Here is a 15197-nt window from a genome sequence, read left to right as displayed (position 1 = left end):
TGGAATGCCACATCCGATCAAAAACACAAATTTTTTACCTACAAAACTAATTAATGGACGAAATTCACGCAACAAGTGTTTCATCCCTTGGTCAACACTGAATGTGATAAGAACCGCTGTTGACTAGAAACACAGAAAATTTCTTGAAATTGCGCAAAAGTTATGAAATTGCAGTGTATCCGAATTGCTTTCTGCTGACTTCTTTTTATGCCCTTCTTTATATCATGTTTAGATAGGAACATGAAACATTATCTTTGTCATTACCACGGGAAGCGTTACCAAACTTTCCCATTGGGATGTACTGTGGCCACTCTATTCACCCTTTCCTTCAATGCTGAGGTGGTTTTTTTTGTAGCTGTGATTCTAGCTTTTACTTACACATACGTACTGCCTGCTTTTTAGGCTACATAAAGTGGGAAGGTGTGTTTCACGGTTTTGCCGAAACAGATGACTGTGAGGAGGTTAGCGGCGAAGATTTGTGAGAATTGTATATTCGCGCGCAATTGGAGTTTAGTCTTTAAGCTTCGCAGTTATCGGCAGTTTATCTGGCTGTTCGTTTGGGATTTCACAATTGTTCGGGAGTCTGTTAGCAATATGGATCTTAAAGCAAATGCAGAAAACATGGCATTCAAGGTTTGTATTTAAATTTTCTAACATCTGTAGTTTTGGTCAATTTTGTATTTTCGCATTTATAGAAAAGTCCTCGAAAAGTACTGTCTGAAAATATGCAGAATGTGAGGAGACCAACGCCAATGATGAGCGAGTTAACCCTGAAATCGCCACAAAAGTCGAAGGAAGAGTCTATAGCGAATAAGACCAACATAGATTTCGATCCGGAATTGGAACCTTTATTAAAAGAGAATCCCCGACGGTTTGTGATTTTCCCAATTCAGTATCCGGACATTTGGAATATGTACAAAAAGGTTAGTGTTCTATCAGGTGAAAAGTTCTAATTAAATGACGCGGCAGATATTTTGGCGGGATCTTTGTGAATTTCGCCGCCAAATGTAGTTACAAAAGTAAAACTCAATGGGCTTGGATGTTTCAAGAACAATAAGATATTTGAAAACTTTCGCCAACTAGATGGGCTTATTAAATATTAATATTAGTTTATGATCAATATACGCGGTTTCTCTATGATCGCTTTCACATTGGCGAAAATACGACATATGGACTGAGTTTAAAATAGCCCGTTTCTCTGTCATTTTTTATACTTTGAAAGATATATTCATTGCCATACTGAACAATTTTATGCAAGGAGCCAGTCTCTATATAACTTTTTCCTTGAAAATTTTCCTTTATATACGATGATTAGCAGTTACAAGTACGATATTGATGTGAAATCTTGGCACAATATATTCGTCCAACAACTGCCCTCCGTGTCATTGGTATTATGATTCTATTGGAAAAGGGGGATATTCTCATGGAAGCCATATTCTGACTCATTGGGCGTGGAAATATAACATTTATACTATAAGTCAACACTGAATTCGTGGTGCAGTCGCGGGTACCATACGTGATTTGTACTTGGCGGGAAAAGTAAAATTGCATTCAAATGTATTCATCTAATAAAATACCCTTAAAGCTATTCAATTATTGGGAGTGCAAAATAAAGAAAAATGAGCTCTAGGGGCTGGAATTATCGGGATTCCACGGTATCGGGTCTCTGGGCATGTGACTGCTATCAATATTGATTCTTATTTTATTACTTTTTTTTTTTTTAAATTTCTTCCCCATATGTGCGTATATGATTTGGTTTAATATGTTTTTACAAGAATTGTCTGCTTATATGTATATTTCAAATACTTCTGTCCTGCTTTTATGTAATATATAATTTTTTGTGTATGACAGTAATGCACAAAAGCAGGTAACATTTTTGATAATAAATAAAAAACCATTGTCCTGTTGAACCAGCGCTTTCTTCCTTTTCTTATGTGGCCATTTCCTTGCGATTTCCGCTGCAAACTCTCTAATAGGGACAATATTCGTTGTTCATCGCTTTCTCAGATAGAGGAATTTTCCAGCTAACTTTTGCGGTGATGTTTGCTCAGTTGGTTCATTTATGTAGTGATGGATCCATGGTTTTTCTGCTGATATATATTGGCAAATAGGTTATGTCTTTTTCTTTGTTTTTCTTTGTTTTTCTTTTTTTTTTTTGTGGAGTAGGTGAATGCATTTATGGACGTGTTGGATTTCCGCAATGACACGTTGTCGTATTAACACCTTTCCATCGTCAGAGAGCTAGTCAGGCACTTCGGGCTAGTTCTCGAACTCTCCCGACTTGCGGGGTATCCAAATCAGGGAATTCCTTTGACCAACGAGAGGGGAGAAGAGGAAAGGAATTCTCAGTTCAAGGAATCCCCTGCCATCCGGCTCCTCCACCGGTCGACCTCTATCTTCTTTGCAACGAAAAGGAACTAAACGGCTCCATCTGTCAGCGCTTCTCAGCATCTCATCGACAATGTTGTCTGGGGAGGAATCCCCTGTGTTTAAATAGAGCTGCTGACAAATCCCATCCCACCTTCCACAAGAAAAGGTGTGCTGGGCGTTGTCTAAAACTCTATTACAAAACACAATTCGGAGATCGTGCCTTCCCAATATTGCTCAGTTAAGACTGAAAACCTCCGTGCCCACTTAAGAACTAGGTAGGGAAATAGTCTCACCATGCTTCCGATTCAGCCACGCACCTAACTTGCCAATGAGCCGCGCAGTCCATCGGCCTCTAGTTTCATTTTGTCAAGAGAGTTTCACGAGCAACCTTGACCTTGTATATGGCTTTACGATCCTTACTAAGAAGGGCAACGGGGATCACTCCCGGGAACATCATTACGGCTGATTCAGTCAGCTTCCTGTCTCTGTACTTGCGCGAGACGCTTACGATATACCTCTTTGCTAAGAACGTCAGTCCCATACCTCGCTGTAGAGCAGGACAGACTGAGTTGACATCTGCATAACCGGCCAGGTGTGACTCTTCTGGCATGTCGAGTTTAAGTAGAATATCATAGGAAGCGTTCTAGAGGTCCGGCCCTAGGATGGATCCCTGCGTTAATTCGGACGTGGCCTTCATTCTCTGATAGTCTCTCAATATCTGTAAGAGGTAGCTTGGCACGCGGAACGTATTGTCTAGTGTACCTGGATGTTTTTCCATCTTATGAAATTAAAGGCCTTTCTGACGTCAAGTGTTACCAAGAGCACCACTCGTCGAGCTCGACGGCTATGTGCCTGCGCCCGACGGGCGGTATCCACGACTTGCATGACAGCATCAACTGTGGATCTCCCTACTCTAAAAGTCTCGTGTCGCTTCAGCGAGTCTATTTTTGATGAACTTTTCGAGCACTTTTCCGGCAGTGGGAGATAAGAAGATGGCAACTCAGGATCGCTTTTCCCTCTGATGATCAGCGCAAGCTTCGCCACCTTCAAACAAGATGGGAAAATACCCTCTTTCAGGCAAGCGTTGAATGTGCCGAGTAGTAGGTCTGGTCGGTGTTTGAATACCAGTTTGTATACCTCTGCTGGAATACCATCGGTTCCTGGCGCCTTCTTGCTTTTCATAGAGAGGACCGCCTGTTCCAACTCTTTTATAGAGAAAAGTGGGCAGACAAACCTCCCGGAATGGCGCACACCGAGAATTTGTGTCAACCACTTCGAAGCCAATGTATTGATGGTCGCTTGCCGAGAAGTCGTCCAGAATCCGTCCACCAGCGAAACCAATGACTCCAACGGGTGTTTAAAACTACCAGTACTGTTCTCGCTACCATTTCGAGAATTCGTTTTCCTCTGGGATCTAAATGAGGCCTGCTCCATTCAAGTGCCCTGCCATTGAAGTCACCCCCGACAAGAATCCACCGCTCTGTGCCCCAGATAACGGCATCGTCTCGTTCGGCGTAAGATAGACACTGGAAAACGTTACCCTAAACACCGAATTCAGACAAAGCCGTCGCCTCGGCTTTGGGTAAGAACCCTAAGGGGGGTGCCGTCCCGAACTCAGATGGCAGCGGTACCGCCATGAAGCTGGGCCTTTGTTTCGGTACTGCTCACTGATGTGCACTAAACCAGCTTGGTCTCCCCAGCGAACTACGCTGGCAACTTGTGATCGGTTGCACTCTGGGGGCATATTGATTTGTAGGATTTTACAATTTTGCCCTGAAGACTGAACACGACCCCAACGTCCACAGGGTGCGCAACGTTTTCATCAGATGCGCCACAGTCCCCGCATTGGACGCAGCTATCCTTTTCGTTGCAGATGTTCGCTTTATAGCCTGCCTGACTGCATTTGCAGCATGTTGTCCTTCTGTTAGGCCCATAATCCAAACATCTGTAACACTACCAAACCAATTCTGACTTTGTCGCTGTTGAGAAGCTGCCTCGCGTATTGCCCGGTAACTTCTACCACAGCGAGTTTTTGGCCTCCTGAGTTCGCAGAGGTGATGTCAATCCGGAAATTGATAGTGAGGCAGTGAATGTCTCGGAGTTCCAGAGAGCGCGTTGGTTCTAGGCTGTAAACTTTCTCTCCCAGAAGCTCCTTGACTGGTTCACAGAATATAACTATATTTGTTGTCCTCGGGCCTCATTCGACTAGGACTCCACCACGCTTCCTTTTTCGAGTGGAAGACACTTCACTTTGCTGCCTTTTTTTTGAGGAACGCCCCACATCGCATGCGCTTCACAACTGCCGCGCATTTGTTAATAAGTGTTTCCCCTTCAGTTTTCGCCATAGCAGTTGACAGCGCTCCCATTTGGCTTATGGTGGAAATCATCTGGTTGCAGCATTTCCACTGTACTTCTTTCCGCAACTATACCACTGCGTGGTATGGGTCTGAAGGGGTCTGGGTTGCCGTTTCCGTTGCAGATGCCGCATCACTTTGCGAGTCTTCTTCTCTGTTTGCACATCCCGATGTCTAGTCAGGTATTTCAGCCCTTCGTGTATTTCCCTGGGCGTTGGCGCGAGAGACGCATTTTCGTGCTGCGTATAAACGCACCCCGCTCACCCTTCATTCCCACTGTCTCCCCGTTCGTATTATTTGCATTCGCCATTTAAATCTTTTTACGAGCGCATCGTGTGCAAGGAAGCGGACCACTATAGTCAGGAACGAATATACCCTCGGGGACAAAGCCCCTACCCCAGTTGCCTAAGGCCTCTCCTACAATTAGCTGATCCCGGAACTCCCGGACGGATTAGCGTTCGCTCGATTCAACGCGGTCTACTCATGCCGGCTCAATGCACACTACCCGACCAGGGTCTCGAAGGGATTGTCTCCTGATTCACGCCACAACTACCACTTTGGTAGAGCTAGGCTCACATCACCCCATCGACATGGAGTTGTCGACGGCTACTCTCAGTGTGTCCCGGCGTGTATCGGTCATTACCAGTTCGCTCTTCACGGAGAAATTTTCTCGATGCTAGTACCTAGGACGCAGGTATTATGCCAGCTAGGGGGTCAGAATTACTTGCTTGGGACACCACTCTTGCTATCGTAAGCGACCCGTTAAGGATCGCTGACGATCCTTGCGGGTTAATAGTTGTAAATACCGTGATAAATGTTTACTAAGTGAAGCAGTATGTTCTTTGCATGTGAAAATAACAAGTATGGGAATGAACCTTTTGTTTTTCTTCTGTTGCATGAAAGACTCTTTGATTCAAACCTACTGCCGTACATTTTACGCTATAAATGTAATAAATGCATAACACGCTAGTGGTAAGTAATATTTGGTAATATCAGTTGCCGAGTGTTAATATTTGAGGTTGGTGTCAACATCATGCTCGTTTGGGATGATTAGAAGTGATATTTGTGATATTACTTTTACTTTGTTTTATCACTTCTCTCAATACGTGATGTGATATCCCATTGCCTACTAGGGTGGCGTTTCGTGCATGTCTACCTTATATAGGTAGATCAGCTCCAGTTTAGATAATCAAAGTCTATGAACATCTACAAAAAGTTTTTGAACTTAAGTTTGTTTGCTGGTCCCTCGCCCATCTATGCAGTTTCCAGGTGAGTGTATTCCTTTTGAAATTCCAAAGTCGATTTAATCTGACGTTTTGTTGATATGGGTTGGCCAGTAAATGGCCTGACCTACTGATATGTGGTCAAGTTTTTTACCTAAAATTGCCTTATGTGGTTCTTTACCTTGCCCCAAATTGAGAGCTTCCGTAGCGGTGACTTTGCTTTCTAATGGTGTAAAAGTCTATTTAAACTTGGCCGGGTTAGTTTATGTATTGGGTCGTGATAAAATAAATTTATCTGACCCCATTTTCAGTCATAATTAGGTTCTTGCATGAAGGATTTGCTGATTTTTTCCGTCGGATTGATTTGACATTTAATCAAAACCGTTGGGTTGCGTGCGGCTTTCTCTCCTGGATGTTTGATACCATAAAAAAGTAGCCGGCTGCAGAAACCAGTTTTTCAAGAAATTGTGAAAAAAATAAACCGATCCGCAGGAATAGTAATGTAATATTTATTAAGGTTGCAAATAACAATATTTCGGGAATCATTTGTTCCCTTCATCAGTACTAATAAGTCTGCTAAGACTTGGTTTCCGAAATACCTGCGAAACTCTGCCAAGACTTGTTAGCACTGATGAAGCTAAATAAATATTACTAGCAAATAGAAAAGGCAAGTCTTAATTATTTATAGTAAATTAATCGCTAGAAACACCGTGAAATTACAATTAAACAATCCGCAGGGGTTGTGTAAGTTTTCGAGGTGATGGCCGCAATTTATCGTGCAATTAATGTTAGATGCTAGTCCTTTCGGACCGAGGACATAATTCTGCGCAGTTTGTTGGACCTTTTCTGACCATGATTTTCAGGGTCCCGAATAAAGTTACAGATGCACATCTGCTCCGCAATACAATCCAGAGCAATTTCGGTTATAGCATTTTCCTTATCATGTGATTTTTTTTTCCAATGTTCAATTCTTTTATAATAATAATAATAATTCGAACTCCGCCGAAGCCGGTACCAAGTCCGGGTGTGAGAGGAGGAGGGATGGATACCTTCAGTCTGAACGGCTGTACCACATCGCAGCGTCTCAGGGGGTAGGTGAGGAAAGTGCAGGAACTTTGCAATCTTGCAGATTACTCACTGAGGAAGCTGTCTCAACACCTGGCAGCTCCCGTAATGGACAGCACGGCGTCGAAACCGCTAGTCGTGGGGTGGTTCGACGTCTAGGCGCGACGACGACCAGGAGCACAGCTCCGCATGCTGCAGCTGTTTCACCACAATCTGTGGCGACCACTTCAGCAGGTTCGCTTAGTCAGCGGATGAAATGGACTGAAGAAATGAACCTCTTCATTATCCGCTCCTACTACGAAATAACGGCGGGGGCGTGTACAACATCTTACCGTCCCTTGTTGCATCAGAGATTCGTCGAGCGTTTTCCACAATTCGCGCACGTGACTGTGCAGCGAGTTGCAGACCATTACCTCTTTATTACTCGCGGCGACACAATCCCGGCCACCATCAGGGAGCGTGTTCGACTTGAGGTCATCGAGGAAACTGGTGACCGAGAGGCGGCGGCATCAACAACACCACGCCGCACTGCAGGTAACAATTTCACTACTCGCCGAAGCACTCTTCTCCACCATCCAGCTGAGGTTCGGGATGAATTCCAATGAGCGTGTATAGAATTCTCGGATATGGATCCTTTGCATAGACCAGGTATTCCTAGGCTCTGTGCATCTCCAGCAACTCCGGGAATTCTATCAATGATGAGATCGCATCTCGGCTGTGTTCTGACATGCCGCTGCTGCAACTACAATTACTTGTGTATTGTGGTGCAGTTACGGCTGTCAGATTGCACGGTGAGAAGATTCGCTTTCGTGTTATTGGTTTGAGTGACCAAAGAGATCCACCATGAAAAATTCGTCTGGAACGTCGGCGGGACTCACTAAAGCAGGACATTGCTAGACTGATTCAGATCAGTACTGACAATGCCAGCAGACGGGTGAGAAATAAAGTGCAGAAGGTTTACTGGAACTATGCCATCCCCAGTGAGACACCCGTAGTTGGAATTCACTTCACAGTAAAACAGAAACTTTCTGTCATATGTCGGTTACGACGGATAGCGAAAGTTATTCCAGACGTGTCCAGAATGCAACATACGCGAGGTACCAGCTCATCAGATCTCTCAACGAATCCCAACAGAGCGTACAGACAGTGCACTTTTCGGTGACGGAAGCGAAAAATTATTGGGATGGACTTTGGGGGTTACCCGAACAGAATGCTGAGAGGATCACCGCCGAAGAAACCCGCCATGCCAATACGCCTGGCATGAATTTTGCGTATGTTACCGAAGATGAAGTTCGACGAGCCATAAACAGCTCAGGTCTGGGTCGGGTGCAGGATTTCTGGTATAAGAAATTTACCAGCGTACACAGTCGGTTGGCACGCAGTATAAATGAGGTCATGAATCGGCCAGAGGAATTTCCCTTCCTCACTGCGGGGATTATTTACCTTATCCCTAAGAAGGACACGGTGAAGGACCCCGCAGAGACAATACCGATTACTTGCTTACCAACCTTCTACAAATTCTTCACGTCCATTATTAGTGGAAGGATCAATGCGCACCTCGACACCAACAACATTCTGTCCGAGGAGCAGAAAGGCTGCCAAGTTTGGTCAAGAGGTTGCAAAAAGCAACTCATTATCGGCTCGGTAGTTGTAGGACAAGGAGCTAGAGGCCAGAGAAACCTCTTTAGTTGCTATATCGATTATGCCAAGGCTTTTGATAGCGTTCCGCATACCTGGCTAATGGATATCCTACATCTGTATCGCATTGATAAGAAACTAAAGTTTTTGGCGACAGTCAGGGAAGGGTGGCATACCACCTTATCAGTGCGTACATCTGAGGGTGCTAATATCTCAGAGCCCATCCTTATCCGGAGGGGCACCTTCCAGAGGGATTCGGTGAGTCCCCTTCGGTTTTGTGTGGCCATGAGTCCCCTTTTATGGCTACTGAATGATGCTAGAGGGCATGGTTTTGCAATAAAGTATGGCCTACGTGCTAAGTGCGAACTGACTCACTTGATGTACTTAGATGACGTCAAGTTGTATGCTGGTAATGACAACCATCTTAGAAGTCGGTTACGAATAGTAGACATGTTCAGCCATCATATTTGGATGGAGTTTGGATTAGACAAGTGTCGAATCCAAGCCATCCGCAAAATCCGCTTGGAAGCTATGACCGAGACAAACTTCTACAAGTACCTAGGAATTCTACAAGGAAACCATGCTCGAGTTGATGATCTGAAGAATACTCTGCTGGTCCAATTCCTGCGACGTCTAAAGCTGGTGCTGAAATCGCATCTCTCGAGGAAAAATAAAATAAGCGCATTGAATGTATTCGCTACCCCTTCACTGGTTTATTCATTCGGAATATTGACGTGGACAAAGACCGATCTGGAAAACGTCCAGCGGCGGACAACTATGTTCAAATTCCGAATGCATCACCCGAACTTTGCCGTGAAGCAGACGAACCTGCCTCGTGACATCGGAGGTAGGGGCGTGGTTGACGTGGCGGCACAACATCATCGCCAAGTCGACTCGCTGCGCGCTTATTTTTACAGCAAAGAACAGGCGAGTCCCTTGCATGCGGCTGTGTGTAAGGCAGACTGTGGACTGACTCCGCTTAACTCTGTGCCATTCAGGATGGCGTCATCATGACAGAACGGGTAGAGAACGACCAGTGCAGAATGTGTGCTTCGGCGTTAGAGACGTTCGAACATCTCATTTCTGGCTGTACTGTTATGGCACCGGTGCAATACATCACCAGGCATAATGCTGTATGTAAGGTTATCCATCAAAACCTTGCATACAAGCATGGGCTGATCACGGGGACATGTCCGGTTTACCGATATGAGCCGCAAGCAGTACTTGATAGTTCTGTTTAGAGCATGTATTGGGACCGGCAAGTTCTGACTGGTCGCTATACCGCACACAACAAACCTGACGTACTGTTGACAAGACCGGTCGTTCCGCGTATATTATTGATGTTGCTATCCCCCATAATAGCAACATTGAACGGAAATACGTGGAGAAGAAGGTTAACTATGAGCCATTGACTCGGGAAATCAAAGAAATTTGGCGTCTCGAGCGGGTGGTTGTAGTTCCCATAATATTGTCAGCTACAGGTATTATACCTAAATCCCTCACAGCTTCCCTTGATTTCCTGGGGCTTTCGCATAGTCTGGTTCAAACCATGCAGAAGTACACCATTCTGCGTACGTGCTCGATGTTGCGGGGAGTTCTCGACGGATTCCCCCATTAATCTACCACCGGCCACCATCACCAGCGCCCCTTTAGTTTTTAAGGTTTTGTGTGAAACAAAATCTTACTAGAATCGAGTCGATGTCTGCCTGTCACAGCAGATTTATTCGGAAAAGGCTGGACCGATTGATACGAAACTTGGTGGGAGCATATGATCTGTTGTTCCCTTCACATACAGTAAGTGGCGCCATTTTGTGTTAATTTTAAGGGGGGCTCCCCATATATGTGGATGGAGGGTGCAAAATGTTTCTTCATAAATTGTGGCCATGTGGGGTATCAAATGAATGGGTTCAATTAGTACTTTTCGAAACTGGTTCCATATTTGATATCGGGTGAAACATAGGGGAGGGGGGCTCAAAGTATGACCCCCAAAAAGTGCAACAGATCTCGTTCTCAGAACCTATCCAACCGAAAAATCTGAAATAAATCGCAGTGGTGCATCTCTACAAAATCTAGGCCTCAAATTATATCCGGTTCCGATATCTGCACAAATAAAATTAGGAATAGTATATTTCCACATTTTAGGAATTTACCCGGCAACCCCCCTTTTGTTCATCGCAGAAAAACAAAATTCGGCATGGGAGTAATGAAGAACGTAATGCACAATTTGGTCAAGTTTGAAGAAAAACCAACTATTATTAACAAAGTTACAGGGGGTAAAACTTTACCATTTTTTGTGAATTTCGTGCACTCTACAACCTGCATGACGTCATCATCACAATTCGTCAATACCACAACGAAATGAGTTCTTATGAATTGGGTCGCAAAAAATTATTCTGTTTCAGTTTTTTAGTCATTTGTATATGAATATCAATTACTCCAACCAGACATGTGGGTAGGAGGTGGGTGTGTAATATGCGTGCTAATGAACTTTGCGGGTAGTGCCTAATTCAGATAGATATAAGAAGTAAATCGGAAATATGGGTACGATCAATTTATATACGTGCATATATGTGTACAGTATTCGGAAATAGCCAGTTTGTTTAGGGTCAGCGTTATATCTATGGCTGTAATATGTACGTATGCCTCATATGTTGGATTTGCAGCTATATACCGATAGAAAAATGTGCGTTGAAATTTCTTACATAAGATGAACACAAAACATTTATACCCAAAGCGCGAGCTTCTGGTATTCCGACTTGTTAAGTAGGTAGGATCGTCCGAGCATTTGCTTGGCACTTAGTGCTAGTATTAGGTAAAATCCGGCATCTGCCGAGATTGTGATAACTCGGGAACATAATTCGTTTTGTTATCGCCGGGGGTGTCTTACCATTTTTCACGTCTGTACTAATTTGAGCTTGGTTTTCGATGGCATTTTCACCTTTCTTTACATATGTTTTGCTTTGGTTCATCGCGCCGTTCGGACCATTGTACTCGTCTCAAGTGGTGACTTCTCTTGGCTTAGTTGATAGTTCTCAATTTTAAAATTAAATCTGTGATTGTTCTCTAATTGTATTTAATATTCTATTTTGGTTGAGGAGGCTGAGGAGGGATAATAGAACATAGAAACAAGTTGGAATACCGGGAGCCGGGCACTCCGGGTATAAAGATTTTATGTTCATCTTGTGTGAGATATTTCCTACGCACGTTTCCACGTACATACCTACAAATCCAAAATATTCCTTGATATGATCTATGTATTTCCAAACTCCAACTTCGCCGTTCAGATGAATGCACTTTATATGACGACGACGTCATACACGTTGTAGAATGTGAGAAATTCATGTGATATCATAATGGAATAGATTTCGAAGCCCAGATTTCGCATGGGGTACCATTGTAAATTTTTCAGTCTCTGTTTGTTTAGTAGAATAATTGCGGGTAGTCAATGTTATCTTGAGAATACTTCACTATTGTTTGTTATGTTCTATATTTCTAGGCCGAAGCATCATTTTGGACTGTTGAGGAGGTGGATCTTTCGAAGGATATGGATGATTGGAACAACCTCACATCTAGTGAACGCCATTTTGTTTCTCATGTATTAGCGTTCTTCGCAGCATCTGACGGGATTGTAAACGAAAATCTTGTGGAACGATTCAGTCAGGAGGTGCAAGTCACTGAGGCACGTTGCTTTTATGGATTTCAAATTGCAATGGAAAACGTGCATTCCGAAATGTACAGCATTTTGATCGATACATATGTAAAGAATCCAACTGAAAGGTAAACTGAACATTCTATCAAAGAGAGTTGGTTTAATTGGAGAAATTCATATTCCTTTAGGGAATTCTTGTTCAATGCAATTGAAACGTTGCCTTGTGTTAAAAAAAAGGCAGATTGGGCTTTAGCATGGATTTCTAGCAAATCTGCAACATTTGCAGAGCGGATTATTGCGTTTGCTGCAGTTGAAGGGATATTTTTCAGCGGCAGTTTTGCAGCAATATTTTGGCTCAAAAAACGAGGTATTATGCCTGGTTTGACATTCTCTAACGAATTAATCTCACGAGATGAAGGGCTCCATTGTGATTTTGCCTGCCTTATGTATAAATATTTAGTTCAGAAGCCTTCAAATGAAAGAGTGATTGAAATAATTTCCGAAGCAGTGAGGATCGAACAGGAGTTTTTGACGGACGCATTACCAGTGGCGATGATTGGCATGAATTGTACACTGATGTCGCAGTATATAGAATTTGTAGCTGATAGACTCTTGAATGAATTAAATGTTTCAAAGGTATTAGTATACATTTTTTCAAAAAGTTTAAATTTCTGAAGAGATCGTTATAGGTTTACAACACCCCGAATCCATTCCCATTTATGGAGTTAATATCTTTGGAAGGCAAAACAAATTTCTTCGAAAAGAAAGTTGGAGAATACCAAAAGTGGGGAGTTATGTCTGATCCTAAAGACAACGTATTCACTATGGATGCAGACTTTTAAATCGTAGCTTTAAGGAAGAGTTATTTTAAAATAAGTTTAAGTTTATTTGTTAACCTTGCAGCACGGGCAAACTGCTCTGCTTTTCTCCTTAATCCAAAAAACAAACTACAACGTGCTAGTTTGGTACGTGCTTCTTACGAGTGATAGCCGAGAGTGTATTCAACTAAAATTTCACCCATGATAGAAAGTTTATACCAGCTAACAATGAACAATGAAACGGACGTAGTTGCGATGTAAGCACTTCTCATAACCGTTGCATTTGGACATAAATATCATAAATATAAATAATGTCAGCCTGAAGTTACTAGCTTTTTTTATAATCAGGTAAGAAATGTAGAACGGCTTGCCTAGGTTGCAAGGTTGCTCTCACCGTGCAAACGGTTTTTAGTTTAAATATAGAAGATACTATTGACTAGGATGATTGTAACTAAGAGAAAAATATTATTTTTTTCAAAGGTAAATATAAGAAAATATGCTTTCTTCGGATAATATAGGAAATAATCATATGTGTCTCTTTTTCGGAATTCTCTTATTGGGAACTAAATTGAAACAGATTTTACGCAAGGTGTTTTTCTTATCTGTCACGCGCGAGCCATTCACTCTATTCATGCTAAGCTTGGTGTAGGTGCTCAAATTTTGAACTTCCACCATAAAGTGAATTACATTATTTTACATTGAGTTTAAATATATCATTATTTTACATTGAGTTTAATATATCAGCTTAAAGTGAAACATCACATTACCATCACCGAGCGCGATCGAAACATCGCCAAACATTACATTTAAGGTTTTGCGTAGAGCAAAATTTTATTACAATCGATTAACTGCCGAACTAACGATTCAAATCAATAAATTAAAATAATTGACATTGGGAAGAAGAACAAAGGAACCTGATGAGAATTACATTAAAAGGACTCTCACAAGTGACACAGAAATTTAAAAAAAAAATCTGGGAATCTGGCCTAGAACCCGCAAGGTGCAACATCGAGAAGAAGACAATAATTAATCAAAGGCCCAAAAGATAAAACAGAGAAAAGCTTGGTGAACAGGATCATTTGTCCGGATTGCAGAATGATATACTTCCGTTAAAAAACGACTGGTAAAAACAAACTCATCAAGGAAACGGCATTAGCAAAAAGATCCAATGACTATAACATAAATGAAAATATTTGTTTTCGCTTACTCACCAAATCTCACTAAAAGTGGAGAAGCTAATACGGTTAATAAACTGAATAAACCTGGATTCTAGCAAAGTTGCCAATTCTCCCATTTAGCCCAAGATAAATAAATGCCTGACATCAGCAAGAATTACTCTCTCCTAATAAAGTTCGGTTATCTAAAAGTAATGAAAATAATACAAAAATGAGCCATGGAAAGTATTAAGATAATGGAGTTATAATAATATATATATTACACGCCTGGCGTACCAGGTTTATCCTCACCTGAGCTGCGAACGCATGACCAGGCGCGTGTCATGGGTTGCGGATAATGACATGACCCACCGGGTCCGCTACGAATATCGCAAGTTAATCTTGTAAATAAGTAGTCACGGACAAGCAGAACGTTTCCCTTTGTGTTCGTCCTCCCTTACCGATTCTTCCCGTTCAGAGGGAGTAAACCTCCTTAACAAATCCGTAATCCGGGGTGAAGGGATTGACGCGCCTATCGGATGAATTGCAGTGGCGTTACACTGTATTTCAGCGGCTACCCTCCAAATACCTCCCTTACCTTTTAATTTTTCGAATTATTTTGATGGAACCTCAGGGGCACGAATATAGTACCCAACACGGTTAAGGGTCGTTCAACAGCACCTGAGCGGCTCTTCGCTCTAGGATGTTTTGCCGGTTATGCCGTCAACCACCAGGGACGGGAGACCTAGGCGTCGTATGGTTTGGACGGACCAACTTAACGAATTTATCGTCCGCGCCTATTATCGTGTCACGGATTTGGAACGAAATCCATCAGGGTACAGACATCGACTACATGACGCGTTCATAACCCGATTTCCGGAGCTAAGTCATGTTCCGGAACAGAACGTCGTCAACCAGTACCGGGT

At 42.8% G+C, this 15197-nt stretch overlaps 1 protein-coding gene across 1 annotated transcript; it reads left to right on the top strand.

Moving 5' to 3' along the window:
* The first annotated feature begins 455 nt into the window (after positions 1-455).
* On the top strand, positions 456-13700 carry LOC119659672 (ribonucleoside-diphosphate reductase subunit M2). The gene is made up of 5 exons (XM_038067897.1): positions 456-633; positions 696-923; positions 12147-12427; positions 12488-12935; positions 12989-13700. The coding sequence occupies exons 1-5, from the start codon at positions 595-597 to the stop codon at positions 13139-13141; spliced, it is 1149 nt and encodes a 382-aa protein (XP_037923825.1). The 5' UTR covers positions 456-594; the 3' UTR covers positions 13142-13700.
* The last annotated feature ends 1497 nt before the right edge of the window (positions 13701-15197 follow it).

The sequence above is a fragment of the Hermetia illucens genome, chromosome 6 (assembly GCF_905115235.1).
Source record: "Hermetia illucens chromosome 6, iHerIll2.2.curated.20191125, whole genome shotgun sequence".
In the NCBI taxonomy this organism is placed as follows: Eukaryota; Metazoa; Arthropoda; class Insecta; order Diptera; family Stratiomyidae; genus Hermetia; species Hermetia illucens.
Note: the sequence above shows the minus strand (reverse complement) of the source record. Positions and strands in the feature narration are given on the sequence as shown.